A 25,454-nucleotide genomic window follows, 5' to 3' on the forward strand; every position below is an offset into this window, starting at 1 on the left:
CAGGAAAGTTACACTTGTATGGTGCAATGCTCTGCCTGGTAGTACCTACTAAGCATCTACTACTATCTACTAGTATCTACTAATATCTACTTCCTAACTTTCCAGCGGGTTTTCATAGGAAGCTAGTCTATTTGGCACATTATTTCAAACCTCTTCCATGTTTTATAAATACCTCTTGGCTTTTTTGTTGTATCCAGGGAATTTCCTTTGAATTATCAACTTGGGTTAATTCCTCTTGTGATGAATCAATGCTTAACTTCGTATCTTCATTTATCTTAGAAGAAGACAGATATTTCTTAAAATTAAAATTCTTCTTCTCCCACCCTACTTCATATGATTGCTTTGGATCCCTCTGCACTTATTGCATTTTTTTTAAAGAATACCAAAAAATTTTCCTGCCCGAGATGTAATGTTTTATTAATTTAATTCCTACCAATCTGTCCTTACAATAGCCACACTTTTCACTGAGAAAGCAGAAATGATCAGACAAGTCACACATTCACCACATCCCTCTTTGCCTCCTTCCTATAATTGTAGATCACATGCTCTGCCTATCACGCCCTGCCCAGCCATTTGTACTTAGGATCTCAATCTTTTCCTCCTTCTTTACACTTAAGAGGTCTTTACACTTAAAAAAAAGTCCCACTGAGGGGCGCCTGGGTGGCTCAGTTGGTTAAGCGTCTGACTTCGACTCAGGTCATGATCTCATGGCCTGTGGGTTCAAGCTCTATATTGGACTCTGTGCTGACAGCTCAGAGCCTGGAGACTGCTTCAGATTCTGTGTCTCTCTCTGCTCCTCCCCCACTTGCACTCTGTCTCTCCCTCTCTCTCTCTCTCTCTCTCTCTCTCTCAAAAATAAATAAACATTAAATTAAAAAAAATTCCATTGCCCTTCTGCACGATCCATTTCTCCTTTTCACTAAATCTTTCCCAACAAATCTTTCCCAAACACACTTTAATATATCTTGTCCTAAGAAAGCTATTATCCATGGACTACCACATTCCTCTTTAGGTACCACCCCCTTTCTCTGCTCCCTTTTGCAATAGAGTCTCTAGAAAGATTTTGCCATGTTACATTCTCCTGGCCCTACTAGATAGAACCTCACTGGCTGCCACTTCTTTGCATCCCTGAACTCTTCTCCTGGATCTGTAGAAGTTGCTCTATCCTGGTCTCCTTCTGTGGCTCACCATCCCCCCTTCCATAGTAACCTTACCTATTTTTATGGCTTTAAACTCTTTGCATTTGCCCTTGACTCTCAAATCAACATCTTCAATCCTGGCCTCTCCCCAGAACTCAAAGTTCATCTATCCAACAGTCTACCTAGTATCTCCTCTTGAATGCCCAGCAGGCTTGAATTCTCAAGCTCGGCATGGGTAACCGATTTTGGAATACCTTCTTTCTCCCCACAGCAGCTCTCCTCTCCAACTTCCTCATCACTGTGAATGGTACCATATTCTACAAAGTTGTTTAAGTAAAAAACCTAGGAGTCATCCTAGAGTCCTTTCTCTTCCTGCCCCTCTATGTCCAATCTCTCAGTGAGTTCTGTCAACTTTACCCCCAAAATGTAACTGGAATCTATCACTTCCTCTCCATAACATTCCTCCTCCTCCATTGTTACCTAGACCTTTACCATAGCCTAATAAATCTCCCTGTTTCCATTCTTGTCCTGTACAGGAACCATTCTCCACATAGTGGCAAGTAATCATTTTTTAAAAATGTAAATAAGATCTTGTAAATCCTCTGCTCACAACTCTTTAATAGGTTCTCATTACATGTAACATAAAATCCAAATTCCACCTGGCTTACAAAGCCCTACGTTATCTGGTCTTTTTTTACTTCTACAATCTCATCTCCTTCCACTCTCTCCCTTGTTCACTTCAATTGCACAAACCTTTTTTTAGGGCCTCAAACATGCTGAGGTCTTTCCCCTTCTGCCCTATTCTTGCCCTCCTGACCCCACCTTTGTACCCTCTTTTAATTCAGATCTCAGCTTACATGTCTGCTCCTTAGAGAGGTTACTCCAGCCAAATTCTAGCAATTTTATTCACTAAATAGGTCTTGTTACTATCTAATATTTTCTTATTTGAGTACTTATCTCTCCCTGCTCACACCCAACTCTTAATTAGAATGTAAACTCCATGAATACAGAAAATGTTACTGTCTTGTTCATACTTATATCCCCCACAGCCTGGCACTTTGTAGGCACTCCATAAATATTTAAGTGATTGAATGGAAGAATGTTGTTCTCTGGCTAGACACTTCCAGAATAAAGTATGTAACATAAAAGTAAAGAGAGACTGGTTTTATCAAGCACCAGAATTAGGGGTAAGATTTGTTTCACAGGAAAGCCCAGATCTCGTATTATGGTTTAAATAAAATCTGAGATGTAATATTTGCTTTGAGAATATTGCTTTGAGAAAGGCTGAATATTTTATCTCAGATGTAGCTAATGGTCTTTCTGAAAATCATGGGGTACCTGGATAAAGGGAAATATTATTAAATATCTGCTGAAGGAAAACCACAAACTGAAAACTGATATCTGATTTAGAAAGGAAGAGACAGTGGGTGGGTAGAAGGCACAGAAGGAAGGGGAGAAAGAGGGAGAGAGAGAGGAAAGGAAGGAGGGAGGGAGGGAGGAAAGAGGGACAAACACTGTATTGGAACTCAACTGTGTGTTCAGATGTTGATCCCAAATTCAAGGACTCTCTTTTTAATATACTTAAATAATCATTCTCCTCATCCATGGTGTTGCTTAGGGAAATTAAAAGTTTCTGGCAATATTCAAGAATTTCACTGGCTAAGTTTCCTCCAAACCGCCTATAATAATAATAAAAAAAAAAAAGGGAAGAAACTGGCTACAAAAATCACAGTTTTAAAAAGTTACATTCAGCAGCATTATTTCCAGATACCTCATCATTTCTACACAAAGAAATATGGCAGCCAATTCTTCACAGTGCCCTGTAGTTATTAGGGCTCTACTTAGAGGAGAGCACCTTCATGTGCTCTGGGACATGACAAAGCTTCTTGACCTCTCTGAGGTGACCTCTCCTCACACTGTCCATGTACCCTTACCCTACATACCCTCTGCACCCACCCACCTTGGCCACTGCACAGAAGAGCCACTGCTCCGGTGGAGCCTTAGAATGTACTAGGCATTCCGCTGCCTCATGTACATAATTACATTGTGCTATTTAGTCCTCATAGCCCCCACCTGTCATTGAGGAAAGCATTACTTCCACTCAGTATATCAGGGCATCTCAAACTTTAGGCATATCAGCATCGCCTGGATGAGAGTTTGTTAAAAACAGATGATTCCATTTCAGAGGTATGACTCAGAAAGTCTGGGGGAGGACCAAATATAAGCATTTCTAACAAACTTACAGTTGCTGCAGACCCCACCTTGAGTAACAATGTTGCAGACAATTTAGAGAGGGTGTTATTATGTGTCTGAGGTCAAAGTTACTAAGTCCTGGACCAAGGTTTCCAACTCAACTTTGAGTCAGAGGTCCACGTGATTACCCATGAATGGAAATGCCCTTACTTCTATCAAGAGGTCTCCAGCACTTGTTTGCTGTTGCCTGAAATGCTGTTTGTTCACTTAGTGTAAAGGGTATATTAGGACTTACATATGAGTTACAAGTTAGTATCTTATTCAGATGCCATGCATAGACTGGGCCCGATGATGCAGTGTTCAAACGAGTCTTTGAAATAAGTGACTACCAAAATTGTTATGACATAAAATATCCATTTACCTGTATTTAACATTTACAAATATTTAACATTTTCACAATGTCATTGGGAAAAGGCCATGTTTTGCTACTGTTTTAATCACAGGGGGCGCCGTAAGATATTATTTTTGTGGAAATAAATTGTATATTGACTAGTGATATCCATTGACAGATCAACCAAGGCAACATATAAAGTCTAGGCTGTCACTTCCAGGTTCTCTATCCCCTGGTCATCATCTATATGCTTGAGTAGTATTTTATTTAGAACTTTAATTTTAATCTAAGCAAAGTTCAAATTAATATTGTCTAAACTAAGTCTAACTAGAGAACTATATCTACATGTGTGTAAACACACATACATATCTATGTCAGGTTTTTAAGGGATGAATAGGAGTTTTTAAAATTATCTACTCTTGAGGATTATCCCCATTCCTTGTACTCCTCCAACGGGTGTTGTGAATGGGAGGACTGATCATCTCATATGTACTAACTATGTCTTGTTATTTTTTGTGTTTTGATGCTTTGACATGTGGGGCTTTGCCCCTTCAGTACTAGCCAGTTGCTACAGATAGGAAACCACTCACCCTGGAGCCACCTTTAAAATGCAAACAAACCAATCCAGAACCCACACCTCCAACTCAGGGCTACTATTTCCCTGCCCTAATCACCTCTGGGCCAAGTACCAGAAAACCAGGGCCAGCCACCATGCCCCAGAAGCTGCTAAAATTATCCACACTAGCCAAACTGGTCTGCTCCTCCCCATGGAAACCAAAATAGGTTTGGTTTGTTGCCCATATTTCCTTTGTTCCCTCTGCCTCCTGACCCACCCAGGGGCTTCCCCATGTGGCCCCACCACAGAGTTGGCAAACCTCCTCCTCTTGGGATCTGTGGGTATAATAATCTTTCCAATGGCAGTTGTCTCCTGTTATGGTGGCCTTGCTACACATAAATAATAACAAAATATTTATTTTCAACACTATACCATATGAAGTTGCTTTTAGATATTGTACATACCTCCATCTGAGGTAAACAAGGGTGCCATCATTTCTCCCATTCACTAGAATGTTTTTTCCATCCATTGAAATTCTCACTGATTGAATCCCATGCCCCTGGTGAGAATGACTCCGACTTCGAGCAAATGTTTCCTCAATAGTTTTAGGAACAAAGTGCAAAAATTACAAATGCAATTCCACCACGTAGTTTTTCTAAGGGGGTCACACGCACTTTCGCTCATGAGTAAATCTGTTTCTATTTGTTAACAGCGTTTTATTTGGCATGGAAGTAGCCTGTTAGTAATACATAGTACTGAAAATCCCTGGTTCAAAACCCGTTCACCAATACTGATTTATTTTTCTCATTTGTGTGGAATGGAAGGAGAGGGATTGTTATCACCAATTTCCAACAGGAAAACCAGACACACAGAGGCAAATTGCTGAAAGCTACAAAGCTAGGGGAGGGGACTTGAGCAAGCAGAAATGGCATTCAGGTGCCTTCAAGAGTCAGGTAGGTTTCATTTACGTGTGCTGAGTGGTTGAGGGAGGGTAAGAGGCACTGTGAAGAGTGGAGGGTGACCTGCCCCACACGGAGGAGGCTTAACCAGTTCAAGTAGAACCCAAACAAAACACAGCACTGATTTGGTGCAGAGGGCAACAGTTTAAGCTCCTTGACTGAAAACTGGGATTTATGTGTCATGCTGGTTCTCAACCATGATTTTTTTAAAGAAAATTTTAACTGTTTGAATTTATGTTTTATATATTTATATAATTATATTTTATATATTTAAAGAAAATTTTAACTGTTTGAATAGGCAATATACATATGCTGAGTGGTATAAAAACTGGGATTTGGGGCGCCTGGGTGGCGCAGTCGGTTAAGCGTCCGACTTCAGCCAGGTCACGATCTCGCGGTCCGTGGGTTCGAGCCCCGCGTCAGGCTCTGGGCTGATGGCTCAGAGCCTGGAGCCTGTTTCGGATTCTGTGTCTCCCTCTCTCTCTGCCCCTCCCCCGTTCATGCTCTGTCTCTCTCTGTCCCAAAAATAAATAAACGTTGAAAAAACAAAAAAACAAAAAAACAAAAAAACTGGGATTTATGTGTCACGCTGGTTTTCAACCATGATTTTTTTAAAGAAAATTTTAACTGTTTAATAGGCAATATATTCAAAGGTTTCAAAATTGAAAAACAATGCTGTGAAGTCTCCTTTCTGTCTCCATTCCCCAACCACCACTTCCCAAAGCCAATCAGTGTAATTAATACCTTTAATATCCTTTCAGATGTCTTTTAAAACATATGAGCAAATTTTTATGCAATCGTAATTTTTAACATAAATTGGAGCATAATACATTATATCATGCACTTGCTTTTCCTTCGTGACCACAGATCTTGAGGTTCCTTCCACATTGTGGCGTAAAGATTTTCTCACTCTGCATAATATTTCACGTTTTCCTTATGTATCGTTTATACACCATGATTTATCCAGTCCTCTGTTGATTGTTATTAGGTTGCTTTTACACACAGTGCTGCCGTGAATAACTTCCTGTGTGAGGTGCTTTGCACAGAATCACCCAGAAGAACTTTGATGTCTTGCCATGTCATGCCACCATCAACTATAGCATGTTAAAAATCACCTGAGGGACATGTGGGTGGCCCCGTTGGTTAAGCATGTGACTCTTGATTTCAGCTCAGGTCATGATCTCACGGTTTGTGATTGGAGTCCTGCGTCAGGCTCTGTGCTCTGACAGTGTGGAGGCTGCTTGGGATTCTCTCTCTACCCCTCCCCTGCACGTGTACTCTCTCTCTCTCTCTCAAAAGTAATAAATAAATTTTAAATCACTCTAAGAGACAATATAGCAAAGTTTGCAAATTGGCCACTTCAACATAATCTCTAAAGGATTCAAAACTTTCCCTGTACAATAATAGTACACTTTTGTCCAGTTGCATTCCAAATATGCTTTTCTTACACAGATGAACGAGAAGAGCAGGATGTGCACACCAGGGCCCGGTTTAGCTGTGGACCCGCAGGACTGTGACATGTAGGTGGCTGCAAGGCTTCAGGTGTGTGGGGTGGAACCCTGGGTAAGAATCACTGACCTCATCGAAGTAGACTGACAACCAGGACAACGTGGTCTCAAAACCTAGAAAAGGACCCTGCACGTTTTTGGAAGAAGAAACTATTTTCACTTTCCCAATGGAAATCAGAAAATGGCAGCAGTATTGGTAATGTTGAGGTTGGTCTGCAAGGGATGAGGGAGAACTCTCCCTTCTGCTCTCTCGGGATCACTTGAAGAGTTGGGTGGGGGGCAGCAGCAACCAGCCCAGAGTCACTCCAGGCCAGGGAGATAGGGGTAATAATCCCTAGGTTTCCATGGCAATTCACTATTTCCAAAGCAGTTTTGCATATACCCTCTCACCGGCTCTCATCAGAATCACAGAGGATGAGGGCATGGAAGGGTTCCCTAATTTTACAGATGAGCATCTGAAGCTCAGTGAAGGTCAGTGAGTCTCCTGGACACACAACTAAGTGGCGACAGAGCTGGGCAGCAGCTCATCTACAGTGTCCGGGTCCCATGCTCATTTTGTGCAGGTCTCAGTCTACTGGTTGGTGTTTCCTCCCCTGGAGACTCAAACCCTCAGCATATAAAGACACCAGTAAAATGTTAAAGCCAGTACTACAACCAGTGGTGAATAAGTTATGAGTTAATTGACCTAAGAAAGAAGTTCAATTCCTTCCCTGAGGGCTTTTGTTCCTTATATGAGATCAAGATAAACATCCCCAAGATTTAAAAAAAAAGAAAAAAAAAGATTGTTTACCAAAGTGTGAACATCTCGGATACACATAATTCCACCTTTAGCTATTGTTGTGAGCCACAATCCATGCGGAGACAGAGAGAGCATGCCAGGTCCATAGTGCTTGCTTTGCACCTTTTGGTATGGCTTAAGAATGCAAATACCGCTATGTTCCTGCCAATCAAAGAACATGATTCCATTATAGAAAAGAGGAGAGTGGTACCTAAGGGTTTGCAGTTGTGCATATACGGTCAGATTCAAATCTGCAAATGCTGTCCATGGAAGTGAACTGATACACCACTTTTCTTGCACCACATTTTCATCTGTTTGTAAATTAACATTTGTTCTAACCAACTAAGAAAAGTCATGATGCGTTAGCTGCAATTAAAGATCCCAGCCTACACTGACAATATTTCTTTTTTACTGATCCTTTTCACACACACCCATGCTCAAGACAATTAAATGAATCAGTATTCTCTCATGTACTCCCACCTCCAAGCCCCTACACATGCTGTGACTTTTGTCTGGAATGCCCTTGTCCACCCCATTCCCACCAGTCCTGTCCCCTCCCTACCTCAACAACCTCCACCTCCTGCCAAAATTGTACACAATATTTCTCCGTGTCTAAATATGACCTATTCTTCAAAGGCCAGTTCAGATATTACTTCCGTGATGTCTCATACCTTGCTGACAGTGGCTTCCCTGGGAGAGGAGGGTTTAGAGAGTAAGCGTGCTAGATAATCTGGGCCAGTGAGTGTACCAGGAGTGATATGATAGAGAGTTTTGAAAAGAGTGTGATACAAGGATGGCAAAAACAGTTTATCTGTTTTGTGCAATTTTGCTTATGGCTTAGGTGCAAAGTTCCATGGAAAACCATAGACCCTGGAGCCCCCTGACACCTGTGGAGTACATGCTCTAATGCTACACTGTTTTTAAACACACGAAGTCAATAGAGTTACCTGCATGTTTATGTGATGAGTAGGATGTGTGCAGCACAAGTATGAGGTTGCTCAAATGTATTTATGATGGATTAACAAATAATGCTCATAATGTATCTGATTCGAGAAAATTATGTTAGTGTAATAAAGCCATTTGTTAACTGAACTATAATGTTAAAGCATGGATCGTGTGTAATTAACACAACGTGTCAATCATGATCGCTAAGACAAATAATAGCACGCTTAAGTTTTGGCATACTTTTTCAGGAAGACGGTAGCTGCAGATGTATGGCACTTGGTTACAGAAGCCATATACTTGGTGACTCTGATAGTCCAACACGGCAGAGGACAGGGTATGTTCTATCTCATACAGGAACTTAGCAATGAGTTCATCTCTCAGCCTCCCTCTTTCATCAGCAAAGCTTGTAGAAACTGTAAGATGTGAGGAAGAAAGGAGATCATTTGCACCATACAGTGATTTTATTTTTTAATCATTATGAATAACTATGAAAAGCAAAATAAAAAATTCAAATGCCCAATTAATGTTGCAGAGGCTATTAGGAGACAAAAAATGATTTAAAACAACACAGATCCACTAGAACTACTCGAGTATTAAGTGACTGATAGTAAAATATCTTTTATAAGGCCTTGGTTAATTTAATCAATTAGGTAGAGACATATTAAAAGATACTCATGATGGTCTAGAGAGTCTTAATTAAGACACAAGAGTACTTTGAGGTTTTCAGCTCTCTCAGACTCTGTAATTATGTATTTACAAAATAGCTACCCAGATATATTTGTTATCTAAAACAAAGAGTGTCTATTTCATCAGGCTTCTTTATCCAAAAAGCTTTCTTTATAATTTCATCAGTGAAAGCTACTACACAGTAAGCTATCTGAATTTAACTATGTATATTTAAAGCTACAGAACAAGAGGTATCACAAAATGACATATCGATCTGACAAAAGCACCAGTTGATCCTGATCTTCTTCTCCGGGAAGAAGATACATTCGTATGAATGACAAGGACTTGAGGAAAGTCCACACTTCACATCATTTAGCAGGCACATCAGTTTCACTTTGTAAGATGTATAAAAGATGGCCATTTTACGTCTTTACATGTTAAGAGGGAAAAAATGCAATCATTAGAGAAAAGAAAGGAAGAAAGAGTAGGGAGGGAGAAAGGGAGGGAGGAAGAAAAGGAAGGAAGGAAGGAAGGGAGGGAGGGAGGGAGGGAGGGAGGGAGGGAGGAAGGAAGGAAGGAAGGAAGGAAGGAAGGAAGGAAGGAAGGAAGGGAGGGAGGGAGGGAGGAGGGAAGGGAGGGAGGAGGGAAGGGAGGAAGGGAGGAAGGGAGGAAGGGAGGAAGGAAGGAAGGCGAGCAAACAAGCTAAGCGACTACTCATCTGGGTTGCTTGATTTTTCTTTACCTTGTGGCAGTGTTGTAGGCAGAGTAAATATTTCCAATCTGCTTCTTCCTGTTTCCAGAAGTGGCGAAAGCACCATCACTTCTACTATGTCTGTTTCCAAAAGAGACACTGTGGATATTTGTAAAATGTCTTTGCCCACCTCTGAAAGCAAACAGAAATCATCATAAGTCATCATTCATAAGTTTAAGGAATCTTTTATCATCTCAAGTAAGGTATCACATTATAGGACTGCCTTCAGTAAGCCTTTAGATTTCAATTTATTTATTGCATTTTTAAAGTGGCCTTTATTTTTCTTTAAGTTAATTTATTTTGAAAGAGAGGGAGAGAAAGAGAGTGTGCACAAGCCGGGGAGGGGGGCAGAGAGAGAGGCAGAGAGAGAATCCACAGGAAGCTTCGAGTGTATACATAAAGTGATCTTTAAACGTAAGTGATGGGGGGTGGTGCTTGGGTGGCTCAGTCAGTAAGGGTCCCACTCTTGATTTTGGCTCAGGTCATGATCTCAGAGTTTGTGGGATCAAGCCCCATGTTGGGCTCTGTGCTCAGAGCCTGTTGTAGATTTTCTCTCTCTCCCTCTCTCTCTCTGCCCCTCCTCTGCTCATGCTCTCTTTCTCTCTCAAAATAAATAAATAAACTTAAAAACTATACAAAAGTGATGGGGACATTTTTGATGAACGATGAGGGATTCTCATGACTGGATATCTGGGTTGATAGATTCAAACCAGCTCAGTTGGGCTGAGCTTCCTTCCCTGTCAGGGAAGCCTCTGGAGTTTGCCATGTACACTCCACTCAGCAGCACCTGCTTGCTCTGGCCCCTTCATTGTCCACTGTGGCCTGTTTGCCCACTCTTGGTATTGGATAAACTCTAGCATCAGTGTTCTCTGAATCTGTAGTCAAGATATTGTGGGTATGCTGGAAACACCCATGACTTTATGAGTTTGCTTCTCTGGAAATCGGGCCTCTGAAAGGTGGCATGCCTGGGACACATCTTCAGTTCTTTCCAGAGTCACTACTCCCTCTTTCCACAGAACAGAGGCTGTTCTGTATGTGTCCACTTTCTCAGGCCCCCAGGATCAGCCCCTCCCCTCAGGTGGTCAGTTGGTGGTCTTTCGTCTGACAACAAAGAAGACCAAAGACATCTGATACAAAGAGGACCTTAATATTCTTTAAAAAAAAAAAAGTTATGTATTTATTTTGAGAGAGAGAGAGAGCATGAGAGCACGAGTAGGGGAGCGGCAGAGAGAAAGGGAGAGAGAGAATCCCAAGTAGGCTCTGCACTGTCAGCACAGAGCCCAATGTGGGGCTGGATCCACAAACCGTGAGATCATGACCTGAGTCAAAATCAAGAGTCAGATGCTTAACCGACTGAACCATCCAGGTGCCCTGACCTCAATGTTCTTATTCAGGAGATATTTTTGTATCAATAAAATGCAATCCTTTACATCTCTGATTTTGAGCCCAGGTCCCCAATCTCCTACTAGACCATGTGCTTTCAGGTCCTCATTTTATTTTCTTGTGTCTTTTATTGGTTTCTTCTATTCAGCTCTCAAGACTACCCAATCTTCAGATTGCGACCTTGCTGCAGCCCTGCTTCCCCACCGTAGCTGTCCAATTTTATTTTTCTGTTGCAAACTTCTTAAAACAGAAGTTGCTACTTATGGCCTTCATTTTCTGACCACCACGCCCTCCCTCACCTCTTTGTCCCTCTATTCCAAGGCAGTAGCTCTCCCAGGAGTTACCTGCTGATGGGCCCATGCACAAGGGCTTCATCCCAGCCCTCACTGCGCTCAAGTTTCTGCCAGGCCACACCCTCATCAGCCTTCCTCTTTCAAGCTCTTTCTGGAGTGGGGACTCCCAGTGCTCTCATTACACTGGCCTGTCCTCAGTTGTCTTCATTGCCTCATCTTCCTCTGTCCATAACTGCAATGGAAGTTGCTTTTCCCATCACACTTTAACCAGATATGTTAAAAAATGGAACATTTAAGCAGGATGTGCATCCACTGCGAGGTGAGCCATAGGTCCTACCACAGTCCATGTCTTCGAATTTACATATTTAGCTTATCCATTTGGCCTCATTAAGCAATTGGTATTTACCTCTACTCTGTCTTCTTTTCTTTTTTAATTTTTTTAATGTTTATTTATTTTTGAGGCAGAGAGAGACAGAGCATGAACGGGGGAGGGTCAGAGAGAGGGAGACACAAAATCTGAAGCAGGCTCCAGGCTCTAAGCTGTCAGTACACAGCCTGACATGGGGCTTGAACTCTATGAACCGTGATATCATGACCTGAGCCGAAGTCGGATGCTCAACCTCTGAGCCACCCAGGCACCCATACTCTATCTTCTTAAGCCTTCCCATCAGCTTCCGCAATTTCAAGATCAGGAAGCTATCATTAAGACTTGAACTACAAATCTCCATTTCCAAACATTAGCTAAATATCCCCAAATAAAGAGCTTATTAGCTTCAAATCCACACAAATCTCGTCAGCTCACGCTATCCCTCAACCTCTCTAATTTCCTTTTTTTCTTGAGTTTTTGCTTCATTTGATGACATCATAAACTTCCACCATCCAGGCTAGAAATTTTGGAGTCGTGCTGATTCTCCCCTCTCACATTTGATGGAACACCAAAGTCCTGCCAATTTCCTCACTCAGAGCTGTCCCCTCCTTTCTCTTTCTATGACTGCTGCATGGTGTGTGCACTCTGGATAAGAGCACGAGCCTCAAGACAGACTTCCTGGATTTGGGTCCCGGCTCCACCACTATCCAATCGCATGACTCTGAATGAGTACTTCGCCTCACTGTGCCTCAATTGCCTCATCTGTAAATTGGGATAGTAATAGTCTCTACCCCATAAAAGTTGTCTGTAATGATTAAATGAATTAACACATGCCAAGTTCTTAGAACGCGATCATATGGCAAAGAATACCTCGATAAATGTCGGCTATTGTTATGATTCCTGTCACCTCTTGCCTGGGCTACTAGACTTGTTCCCTAACTCCTCTTTTTTATTCCATTCTCTTGCCTTTCAGCTCCATCCTTCACACTTGTGGCAGAGTCATCCTCCAAAGTCAAATCATACCAGGCCCATCTTGAAAACCTCAGAGGATGTCCCAGACTCCTTGCAATGATATTCAAGACCCTCATCTTCTTCAGGACTTCATTGCCATGATCATCATTGAGTAAACTCTTCTGTTTACCTATTATACCAGACTGCTGGCCATTCCAAGTGCCTTTACTCAGACTTTTCTCCTGAGCTGGAATACTAATATACCCCATCCCCCACTACTTAAATCCTCAGAGAACTCTCCCCCAACCCTCTGCACCTCCTTATCTGGTCTCCACTCCTTTCCTCACACTTGGCAGAGTTAATTGCTTCTTCCTCTGAGACTACACAGCACTCTGCTTATTCCTCCACCACGAAATTGTCTCCTTGGCCTTTTCATGCCCCCTCTGACCTAGGTTCAGCATTTTAGACCTAGTAGGCACTCACTAATCTTAAAAAGTTAATGAATAAATTAAAAATGTGTTTGGGTAAAAATATACCAGAAAGGAAAGTATTAGTTCTTACTACTTATCACATAACTGCTACCTCACCTTCCAGGTCTGTGGTTTACCTGGGCATGTGGATGACATTACTGAAAAACCCAGATATCATTTTGTTTAAAGAGGAAATATTAAAGATGCATGTACTAAAACTTTCTTTAGCTATCTCTATTAAATAGAGATCAAGTATTTTAAAATATATTTCAAGGATAAACCAATGAAACTACTTTTTGTGATAACATTAGAATTATCTAGCATTATATATAATGTATATAATATACATACATATTATATATGTGTACAATATATGTATAATATATATAATATCTAACATGAGAAATATCTAAATTAATTCATTAATTTAGTTAAGAAAGTTTATTTAGCTCAACTATGTGCCAAGCAGAGGTACCAAAAACCCTTTAAACGTGATGTGGGGATTCTCTTACATAACTTACAGCAGTTATTTAAATGTTTCCTTTATAGAAAATACCCTAGAGCCCCATTTTCACAACCTTAAATTCTTTGGAATAAAGTGACCAGTATTTTCATTAATTAATTGCCAATTAATTAACATTCCATGTTGTACCTACGAATCCAAGGATCTGAAACAAGCTTGATGGATTGGCATTGATGATAAAGATGCATCCTTCTGATGTTCCAACTAATAGATATATCCCTCGCTGGTCATAACTAGGAAAGAAGAAATCTGAGGCTCAGATTTTGCTTGTTTCACCAGTAAGATGGTAAACAAACTTATTGACTGACAGTGTGGAAATACATTCAAAACCAGTCATTCTTATGGTTTGTGATTTTTAATATTATCCCGTCTTGTAAAAAGCCAAGTGATTACAGGTAAATACAATCATTACATTCTAGGTTAATGTTATTTCCAAACTGCAGCTTAAAAGCGCACAGTCGAGAAGATGCAGTGGTGTTTCATCATAAGTTAAGTGAAATATGACACCAGAGCTTTCTTGGTATTGCAAGTGGAAATAAGCAATTCTCAAACTAGTGATCACTGTGACATCTAGTGCCTGGCAGGAGGAGGAAGAATGTAGTGAAATGTTTCTGTAACTTCTTCAAATTAGAAAAATGGGAAAATAGAAATTATAATAAGAGAAAAGGATCTGAGAAAGAGGAGGCGGCAAAGGTATAAATGGAGTGAGGTTACAGCTCCTTTCCCCCTGAGCTGGAGGGAGCTGTGAGCACAACAACGCAGCAGGTGGAAACCTGCCTCCTCCAGGCACTAGCTAGGCAATCCTTTAAAGCTTCTCTTAACTTCTCTGAGCCTAAATCCTCTCATTTGTGGAACAGGAACAAACATAATACCTTTCTGACTGCTGTAGTGAGGTTCACATTCACATACAATGTATGACAGCGCCTCAAACTGTAAAGCAGGGCACCAATGTCACTTCTTATTAATACTTACTATTCTGATAAATTAACAAAAGAAAGAACAATAACATACAAGTCTAAATCCAATGTCTCTATGCTGTCTTCTAAAAAGTATTACTTCAAAAGATTTGAAATCATCTAAATGCCCATCAATATACACTTTTGGAGCACCTGGGTGGCTCCCTTGTTTAAGTGACTCTTGATTTAGGCTCAGGTCATGATGTTACTGTTGTAAGATCAAGCCCCACATCAGGCTCTGCACTGGGCATGGAACCTGCTTAAGATTCTCTCTCTCCCTCTCTCTCTGCCCGTCCCCTGCTTGCGTGCTCTCTCTCTCTCTCTCTCTCAAAACAAAACAAAACCCCAAAGAACTCAGTCTTTAAAAATGATAGTATATTGGGCATTTACCCAAAAAATACAAAAACACTAATTCCAAGGGATACACGCACCCCTAAATTTATTACAGCATTATCTATAATAGCCAAATTATGGAAGCAACCCAAGTGTCTATCAACTGATGAATGGATAAAGAAGATGTGGTGTGTATGTATGTATGTATGTATGTATGTATGTATGTATGTGTGTATATATATATATAATGGAATATTACTCAGCCATAAAAAAGAATGAAATCTTGCCATTTGCAATGACATGGATGGAGCTAGAGAGTATAATGCTAAGTGAAATAAGTCAGTCAGAGACAAATACCAAATGATTTCACTTATATGTGGAATTTAAGAAACAAAACAAATGAGTAAAGGAAAAAAGAGAGCGAGAGAGAGAGAGAGAGAGAGAGAGAGACAAACCAAGAAATAGACTCTTTAACTATGCAGAACTGATGGTTACCAGAGGGGAGGTGGGGGGGGGGGAATCAGTGAAACAGGTGAAGGGGATTAAGAGGACACTTATGATGAGCACGGAGTAATGTGTAGAACTGTTGAATCACTATATTGCACAACTGAAACGAATCTAACACTGTATGTTAACAATACTGGAATTAAAATTAAAAAGTTTTAAATGATGGTATATTTATATCATGGAATACTACGTACCATAAAACAGAATAAGGAAGGTCTTCATGTGTGGATAGAAAACATTGTCCAAAATATACCATTAAGTGGGGAAAAAAATGAGGTATAGAACATTGTATACAGTTTGCTACCCATTAAACTGATAAGAACAGATACTACACTTGATCTTAGCCAAAAGGCCGAGAAGCGATTCAGTTTGCTACCCATTAAAAGCAAAGGCGTTTAAATCAAAACTTGAAAAGAAATAAAAACGAAGGCAGTGACTCTGGACCCCCACTACCTGGGTTCAAATCCTGACATTTGCTATTTACTACCTGTGCAATATTAAGCAAATTATTTAACACATTGTGCCTAATGTTCCTCCCCGGTAATGGAGACAGTAAGAGTATCCATCTCATACAACAAAGCACGTACCACATTCTAAGTGCTCGATAATTATTTGTGTAATTAAAAGGAAGAACTTACTTGTGGGTTTTTTTTTTTTGTTTTTTTTTGTTTTGTTTGTTTGTTTGTTTTGCTTATTTATGGATAGAATATCTCTGGAAAGAAGACATGAGAAACTGGTAACAGGCTGCCTCCAGGGAGGACAACTGAGTGTTTGGGAACAAGAGTGGGAGCCTTTTCACGATGCACCCCTCTGTACTTTTTGAATAGTGACCTGAGTCAGTGTATTAATTTTTGAAACAAAACATGTAAAACTTAAAATTAAAAGAAATTATGGCTTCACTGTAACTCTCGACAGACAGTCCTAACAATGCTGCTGCCAGAAGCAGGAAGTACTTACAGGAGGTGCTGCACAGACCATTCGGAGGGAAAGACCTTGTAAACTGCCCGAGGGGTCTCAGGATCTCTGACATCCAGGAAATGGATGGAGCCCTCCTGGGTGCCCACAGCGGCAGAGAAGGAGGAGGGAGAGGAAGCCAGAACCGTCGCCTGTTTAAAATAACCCCAGAGGCTTAACTTCCCTGTGCCAGAACACAAAGCCTGCTCTACTACACCTAAGAATCTACAGTTTATTTGAAAAGCCCTCAAAATGAGGACCTTGGCAAGCGTTGTATGATATTACAAATTACACATGCAGCATTCCTGAGCTAACAGATAGCATAAGTCACAGGAATCTGTACGTCTTATTCTTTAATCCTAAAGTTAGCATCACAAAAATATAAAGAGATTTCTTGAGCTTTAAACCACGGCTTCATTTATATCCCTAAAGGATTATGAAATGATTATACCAATAATAATAAAAAAATAAAATAAATTTAAAATACATTCCTAGCACTTTTGGACATCTTTCTGGAATGTTAGTGATTTTTTTTTTTTAAATCAGCATTCATCTGTTGGCTGATGGTAGATCCTGGGATGCTGGTATGATGGAGGAAGACTTAAGAAAATAACCATATCACTGCACCATACATTCAGTAACCAAAGACATGCATCGCAGATTCCTGCTTACCTCACAGTCATCTACTGAATATGAGGTCTAGGGGAGTAAATCTGCTTTCACGACGCTGAAGCAATCAGATTCATTCCTCTATAATTATACTTTGTAGGCTGTTTTGAATACGATCATAGAACGTTAGAAATAGAAAAGACTTTAAGAGATAATCATTTGGAGGAACAGAAAATGGAGGCCAAGAAAAATGTAGCAATTTGCTTCAGGATCCCATAGCTGGCGACAAAGATGAAAACTCATTAGAGTGTACAGTTGTCCAACCAAGCATGTCTTTATTTTATTTTTAAAGGTGAATTTTCCAAGGTTGAGTCTTTATAGTGGTATCTCAGTGTGAAACTGGAAACGAAATAGTGAGGGTTTTTCTTTTTTCCTCTTTTTCAACTAAAGGTCTTTATGGGATCTGTGTGTGTGTGTGTGTGTGTGTGTGTGTGTGTGTGTGTCTTCTCAAAATAATCAGTTGAAATTATCGTCCATTCCCGGGCAATAGTCGGCCGGGTTAAAAATATACAGCAATATCTGGAGGGGTCTTCTGTTCCTTAGCAAGTGCCATCAAGGGAAGCTGCTAGTGTCCAGACATCCTCCCATCCCGGTGCTGGGCCGGGGTCTCTGCCTAAAATGTTCATGGGGAACACAGTCCCGGGCACAGGCAGGAGACCTGGCTTCAGTATTGCTGGGTCAGTGCACTTACCAATTCCCCACAAGGCAGCAGTATTGCTCAGGAAGGGGCAACCACCAGTTGTCCCCAGTGCAGGCTGAACCATATGAGTGTGCCATGCCTGGTTTGGAGTTCAGTGAACATTTGTCAAATTAACTGTGAAAGCTGTTTGAATGTCTCCCCTCTGGTTGGGCGAAGGAGAGATCTGGTACAGAAAGCGAGCCTTCTCACGGTGCCTCTATCTCTCTTTAGCCAAGAAGAACAAGGTAAGTCCTGATTAGAGAGACTCTCAGGTAGGTTGTTAACCATTTGTATGTCTCTCATTTGTAAAAGGAGATGTGATGAACTTGAAGATCTCTTCAAGCTCTAGTAATTCTAACAGAAATGAATACATATGAGCTCTTGTCACTAGAACATGCAGTCTACTCACATTTCAGTCTTTTAGGTAAGAATTTTTAGGTTTATTTGTTGGGGTGAGTTTTATATATCCCATTGAATTACGTGTCTTTGCATCTTATAATCCCTCTTAAGTGAGGTGTGGTGCTTCCTCTTGTCTTATAATTGAGATTTTAATTTTATAAAGGGGAAGGACTGTAACCTCCCTACCTACTACCAAGATCCATATCTTATCTAGAACTGTAGAATACATCAAATGATGATTTCAGGGAGAAATAGCATTGCCATTGTTTCTTGGTCCTTTTATGTTTTAGAAATGTTATTTTATGTAAAATGTACTATGAACATAGCAGAAATACTGGGATCACCTTGTGGTGAGTGTTGTGAGCAATTGTGGTTTGCCACTCAGCATCCATACACCTTCCTTCTGGAAAATTTCTGGAATATCTATTGAGAAACCATCTCTCCTATTTTGGAGGTTCAGTGAAACAGATCTGACTCCCATTTTCAAGGCGAAGCTTAAGTCAATTAGCATTTCTCATTCCTCTGTCCACAGTGACCAGTTCAGGGATGTTATTAAGACATTAGAAAATTGGGGCGCCTGGGTGTCACAGTCGGTTAAGCGTCCGACTTCAGCCAGGTCACGATCTCGCGGTCCGTGAGTTCGAGCCCCGCGTCAGGCTCTGGGCTGATGGCTCAGAGCCTGGAGCCTGTTTCCGATTCTGTGACTCCCTCTCTCTCTGCCCCTCCCCCGTTCATGCTCTGTCTCTCTCTGCCCCAAAAATAAATAAACGTTGAAAAAACAAATTAAAAAAAAAAAAAAAGAAAATGGGGTGCGTGAGTGCCTCAGTGAGTTGAGCAGCTGACTCTTGATTTCAGCTCAAGTCATGATCTCGCAGTTCATGAGATCAAGCCTTGCGCCAGGCTCTTTGCTGACAGTGTGGAGACTGCTTGGGATTCTCTCTCCCTCTCTCTTTGGCCCTCTCCTCTTACTTTCTTTCTATAACACAATAAATAAATAAATTTTAAAAAAAGACATTAGAAGACATTTAGCCTTGGGGAAAGGAGAAGCTTCTTTTCTCTTCCTCCTCCCACTGGAGGAGGCTTTCTTCCTTGATGGTCTGACACCCATGAGGCTGACACCTGTGGCATTTGGGTACCACTAAAAGACGCCTAGGGTGAAACTAAAGATATAGAGAAAAAACCAAGATCCTTGATAATATCATTTGAGTTGCTGGATGGAACCACATCTGAGGCCGGACAAGTTCTATACTTTATAGTCAATTAAGCCAACACCTCCCACTTCCTTAATTTTGGCTCAAGCTGGTTAGAGTAGCAATTTTCTTTCATTTCTAACTGACCTCCTTGAGGTTAGATGGGGCGATTTAACTAGTTATGGCCGAGGGGGGTGATTCATTTCTGAGTAAAAACACCTAAGTGCTACTTCAAGACCCTCAAACACTCCCTTCCCATACCCATGGCATTGAGGAGATATGAGTCAGCCTCCCTCAGCCTGGCTCCCTGAGAGAGAGACTGTGTGGAGCAGAGACCCTGCCAAACCACAGGGAACTTACAGCGTGAGTGAGATATAAACCACTAGGACCTCAGAAACAATTGCCACCACAGACAATGTTGGTATACACCAATACCGTACCTTATATTCTACCTTCCGGGCTGCAGAATATACTTTATACACAGGAATTACTCTACATACAGAGGGTAAAAATGCCCTACTGGCATGTGTAACAAGTATTTCCATAGACTACTGACATGTAAATATGAAAACATAGATTAGATTAGAATTCAATATTTTAATCCATTTCTGAGGCACACTTACTGGGGTATTCAGACAAATCCTGCTGGCACAAGTACCATCTTCTAAACACCAAACACAAACTTCCCCTGAATGTGTGAGTGTCTGTAAAAGAAAGAAAAATAAAACCCTAAACAGAAAATAAGACTCTGTTATAGAATCATATTCTAAATCCCTTTTTAGTAGGTCAATAACTTGGATGACTTACTATAATACTTCATTTTACTTGTATGGATTATGATGACAATCACAACACCAGTACTTCTGATTTAAGCAAAAATTAAATTATCTTTAATACAATTTAAGTAACACATAATAACTATTTAGGATCAGAAAAGTGAAATCAAAAATTTTTTTCCATGTAACATAATCACTTAGAAATTCAACAGGATTATCGCTTAATGGGTAAAGCTAGAAACAAGAAATTATACATTTTTTAAACTAATAGATTTTGCTTTTAAGACCAGTTTCAGTACTATAGAAATTTTGAGCAGAAAGTACAAAGTTGCCCTTACCCTCCCCCCACCAGATACATAAAATTTCCTCTATTATTATCTTGCCTTCAGTGTAGTACATTTGCTACAATTGAGGAGCCAACATTGATACATTATTATTGATTAAAGCCCATAGTCCGTATTAGGGTTCTCTCTGTGTCATACATCCTACAGGCTTTAACAAATGTATAATATGTATCCGCCATCACAGTGTCATACAGAATAGTTTTACTGCCCTAAAAATTCGCTGTGTTCCACCTCCATCTTTCCCTCCCTCCTTCCCACTGAGTCCCTGGCAGCCCCTGATCTTTTTACTGTCTCCATAGTTTTTCTTTTTCCCGAACATCACATAGAATGAATCATATAGCTTTTTCCCAAATTGGCTTCTTTCACTTAACATTATGCATTTAAGGCTCTTCTATATCCTTTCACAATTTAATAGCTCATTTATTCTTAGTGCTGGATAATATTCCATTGTATGGATATATCACAGTTTGTTTATTCATTCACCTACCGGGGGATATCTTGGTTACTTCCACGTTTTGGCAATTATGAATAAACTTGCTATAAACATTCATGTATAGGTTTTTGTGTGGGCACACGTTTTCAACTACCAAGAGGCCCAGTTTTCAAATTGGTTTTCAAATACCAAGAGGCCCAATTGCTGAATCATAAGGTAAAAGAGTGTTTAGCTTTGTGAGAAAGGGCCAAACTAGGGGCGCCTGGGTGGCGCAGTCGGTTAAGCGTCCGACTTCAGCCAGGTCACGATCTCGCGGTCCGTGAGTTCGAGCCCCGCGTCGGGCTCTGGGCTGATGGCTCAGAGCCTGGAGCCTGCTTCTGATTCTGTGTCTCCCTCTCTCTCTGCCCTTCCCCTGCTTATGCTCTGTCTTTCTCTGTCTCAAAAATAAAGATAAACATTTAAAATAAATAAAAAAAAAAAAAAGAAAGAAAGGGCCAAACTTGCAAAGTTGCTATACCATTTTGATTCCTATAGGCAATGAGTAATTGCTTCTGTTGCTGCAATATCCTCGCTAGCACTTGGTATTGTCCACGTTTTAGATTTTAGACATTCTAATAGGTGTGTGGTGTCATCTCATTGCTTTAATTTGCAATTCTCTAAATGATGAATAATGTTGAACATCTTTTCATATACTTATTTGCTATCTGTATATTTTCTGTGGTAAAGTATTCCAATGTGTTGCTCATTTTTTTTACTGGAGTTGATTATTTTCTTAGTGTTGAGCTATAAGAATGCTTTGCACATTTTGGAAACCAGTCCATTATCAGATACATGTTTTACAAAGATTTTTCTCCCTGTCTGTGGCTTGTCTTTACTTTCTTTAATATTGTCTTTCCTAGTATATCAGCCTTTGACTTTAATGAAGTCCAATGTATCAGTTTTTCCTTTCATGGATTACGTTTCGTATTGTGTTGAAAAAGTCATTGCCAAACTCCTATGCTATTTTATGGGAATTTATAGTTTTTTATTTTACATTTAGGTCCAGTGTGAGTTAATTTTTTTGGAAGGTGTAAAGTCTGTGACTCAATGGTGATGATAATAATGATGATGACAATGATGATGATTTTGCATGTGGATGTCCAGTTGTTCCTGCACCATTTGGTAAAAGACTGTCCCTTCTCAACTGAATTGTTTTTGCTCCTTTGTCAAAGGTCAGTCAACTATATTTGTATGGATCCATTTCTAGGTCCTCTCTTCTGTTCCATTCATCTATTTGTCCAGTTGTTCACCAATACCATACTGTCTTGATTACTGTAGCTTTAAAATAAATCTTGAAAATTGGGTGGTGTTGGTCATACATTTTTTTCTTCAATATTGTATTTGCAATTCTGAATCTTTGCTTCTCCATATAAACTTCAGAATCAGTTTATTGATATCCACAAAATAACTTGCTGGGATTTTGATTGGGATTGCATTGAATCTTACCACATACTAGACTGTGGTGGGCGCTGATAAGTTAAGTTTGGAAAGTTTGGAAAGAACTGATACCTTAACGATTTTGAGTCTTCTTATCCATGTGCATGGAATATTTGTCCATTTATTTAGATCTTGTTTTATTTCATTCAAAGGAGTTTTTTAACCTTTCTCATATAGATCTTGTACATATTTTTGCTAGAACTCCCAAAATTTTAATGGATTTATTGATAAACCATATGAAAAATGAAATGTTTCTTGAGATCAATAAAAAGTAAACAGTTAAACACTAGGAAGAAAACAGTGTCTTTCCAAAATGTAGCAGTTGGGTTTTTTTTCCTAAGTAGGTCAAATTCATATTTTGTGCATGGCAAGTATTTCATTTCCATCCTCAGAGGGTCTATACTACTCTGACAAAGGGTAAATACTACTAGTTTAATGAGTGTTAATAACTCATGACCGATGAATCTGTTTAAAGCTCTGGCTTGGAAAACTTGGGTGATGAATATAAACAGGATGGCTCCTCAGATTTTACATTTATTTATTTCTGAGAGACAGAGAGAGATAGAGCATGAGTGGGGCCAAAGTCGTAGGCTTAACCGACTGAGCCACCCAGGCACCCTGACTCCTCAGATTTTAATTGCTCTGGATGTTTTCAGAGACTTAATGTTATGAAGTCAAAATATAATGATATCATTCTAACTGGGGAGGACATTCAGTGATGGAAGTCGTTGGCATTTCTACCACATCCTTAATACCCTCTGGCTCCTATTTGTGTAAGGTTGCACATAAACTTCCAAAATCTTATCTTTAAATCCTACCGTGAAATGCTAAAATATCCCTTACCATGCAGTATTCATTTCCAGGTGAGATAAAGTCAATTGCCTGAAATTTCCCATCACAAGCCTCTAGGACTCTATTAAAGGTTGGCTCCTCACCAAAAGTGTAAATATAAATGGATCCCTGTTAAATATACAAAAAAGAAAGAAAGAAAGAAAGAAAGAAAGAAAGAAAGAAAGAAAGAAAGAAAGAAAAGAAAAAGAAATATGATGTAATTGTTGTGTGTGCAGTTCAGCAACTATTTATTAAATGCCTACTATGAGCAAGGCACTGTGTGGGAATAGGTGAAGGGAAATTAGAGATCAACTCCAATAAGGCCTTGACCTTGAAGAGCTTAAAATCTAGATGCTTAATTTGTTTATTGATTGATTCATTCACTCACACATCATTTAAAATAATCAACAAATAGGACTTTCTTCTTTTCTCCAATTCCAAGCATTCATTTTTTAAGGTATAAAACATAACACTTCTTCCTGACTTCAAAAATATTTATACAAAAAATTTGTGAAATGTGGAAAACCAGAAAAATTGTTATGGTGAACGAGTAAGTCTTAATCACATACTAGACGGTGGTGGGCACTGATAAAAACTTTTAAATAAGCCTTTGTGGAAATTGTGGAGGTGGGGCTGAAGCTGTTATTTTATGACTTATTTATCGTTCTCAGCTGCCAAATTCACCTCTCAAAAAAAATCTATCCTGTAAGTTATGACTCTCTGCCAAGTAACTGTAATATGGTAGAGCCACTTAACTAGCAATAAGAAATCGGCTTTCAACTGAAGACGAGTTCTTCACATTTCCTTGAGTTAAACATGAATACTCCTGTTCTTGTTGGTCTAAAAAATACAATTCTGTAGAGTCTAAATTTGATAGATACTTACTGATTTTAATTTTCATTCATTCCTTCAGCAAATATTGAATGGATACACTGGCCTGGCATGGCTCTGCATGCTGGGACGATAGCAGAGGACAAAACAGGCAAAAATTCCCTGCCCTCATGGAGCTTACATTCTGCTGGGGCATTCAGACAATAGACAAGGTATCTAAATAGGATATATTGTAAGTTAAACAGCAGTACTTGTAAGACTCAAAAATATAAAGCAGGGAAAGAAGGTAAGACATGATAAAATAAGAGAGTGGGATTTTCAACCAAGTAGCCAAGGAAGGCTTTACTGAGGTAACTTTAGAGAAAAGACTTGAAGGAAATGAGGAAAAAAAGGATTCATGTGCATTCTGTGGGAAGAGCATTCCAAACAGAGCGAATAGCCAGTGCAAAGACCGTGAAGGAGGAACATGCCTTGTGAATTAAAGAAAACAGCATGATTGCCAGCATGACTGGAACAGGATGAACAAGAAGCAGAGCAGGGGGAGACAAGGTCCAGTGAGAACAGAACCCATATCATGAAGAGCCTTGTAAAGCACAGTGAGGATTTTGGCTCTTAGTCAGAAGAACATGGGAAATCACTGGAGGGTTCTGAAGAGTAAACACAACAGTTGTTCTCACTTTGGCTGCTATGTTGGGGATACAGTTTACTCTATCCTGTACTGAGAAAAGTGTATTAAGGTGTCCCATTGAGATTATGACTTTGCTTCTCCTTGTCATTTTGCCACATTTTGCTTTATATATTTTGGGACTATTTTATTTAGTACATATGTTTTTTTAATGTTTATATATTCCTGGTGAATTTAACCTTTTACTATTCTTGAAATAAGTCCATTTGTCTTCAGTAATGATTTTTGCCTAATAAATATATCACCACTGGCTTTTTTGTTGTTGTTAATGTTTGCATGTTAGATCTTTTTCTGTCTTAATTTTACTTACTTTCAATTTTTAAATTTACTTTCAATGTTACTGTATTTTTAAAAACTTTTATTTACTTTCTAAATTTTTTTAAATGTTTTTATTTATTTTTGAGACAGAGAAAGACAGAGCATGAGCAGGGGAGGGTTAGAGAGAGAGGGAGATACAGAATCTGAAGCAGGCTCCAGGCTCTGAGCTGTTAGCACAGAGCCCAACGTGGGGCTCGAAC

At 39.8% G+C, this 25,454-nt stretch overlaps 1 protein-coding gene and 1 pseudogene across 8 annotated transcripts in view; both read right to left on the bottom strand.

Annotated features, from left to right (window-relative positions):
* Positions 1 to 25,454, bottom strand: part of CFAP43 (cilia and flagella associated protein 43) — a 129,330-nt gene that overhangs the window by 58,112 nt on the left and 45,764 nt on the right. For 7 of the 8 annotated variants that reach the window (XM_045040642.1, XM_023240891.2, XM_023240893.2 and 4 more), the window contains 10 exons: positions 23,433 to 23,549; positions 20,184 to 20,264; positions 16,627 to 16,775; positions 14,003 to 14,106; positions 9,878 to 10,018; positions 8,710 to 8,882; positions 7,537 to 7,686; positions 4,744 to 4,874; positions 2,671 to 2,818; positions 173 to 274 (listed from right to left, as the gene is read on the bottom strand). In XM_045040642.1, coding sequence (XP_044896577.1) covers positions 173 to 274; positions 2,671 to 2,818; positions 4,744 to 4,874; positions 7,537 to 7,686; positions 8,710 to 8,882; positions 9,878 to 10,018; positions 14,003 to 14,106; positions 16,627 to 16,775; positions 20,184 to 20,264; positions 23,433 to 23,549 — 1,296 coding nt within the window. The remainder of the gene's footprint in view (positions 1 to 172; positions 275 to 2,670; positions 2,819 to 4,743; positions 4,875 to 7,536; positions 7,687 to 8,709; positions 8,883 to 9,877; positions 10,019 to 14,002; positions 14,107 to 16,626; positions 16,776 to 20,183; positions 20,265 to 23,432; positions 23,550 to 25,454) is intronic. The other variant, XM_023240892.2, reaches the window with a different exon arrangement.
* Positions 15,924 to 16,033, bottom strand: LOC123381048 (annotated as a pseudogene).

This window comes from Felis catus, chromosome D2 (assembly GCF_018350175.1).
Source record: "Felis catus isolate Fca126 chromosome D2, F.catus_Fca126_mat1.0, whole genome shotgun sequence".
Lineage (NCBI taxonomy): Eukaryota > Metazoa > Chordata > Mammalia > Carnivora > Felidae > Felis > Felis catus.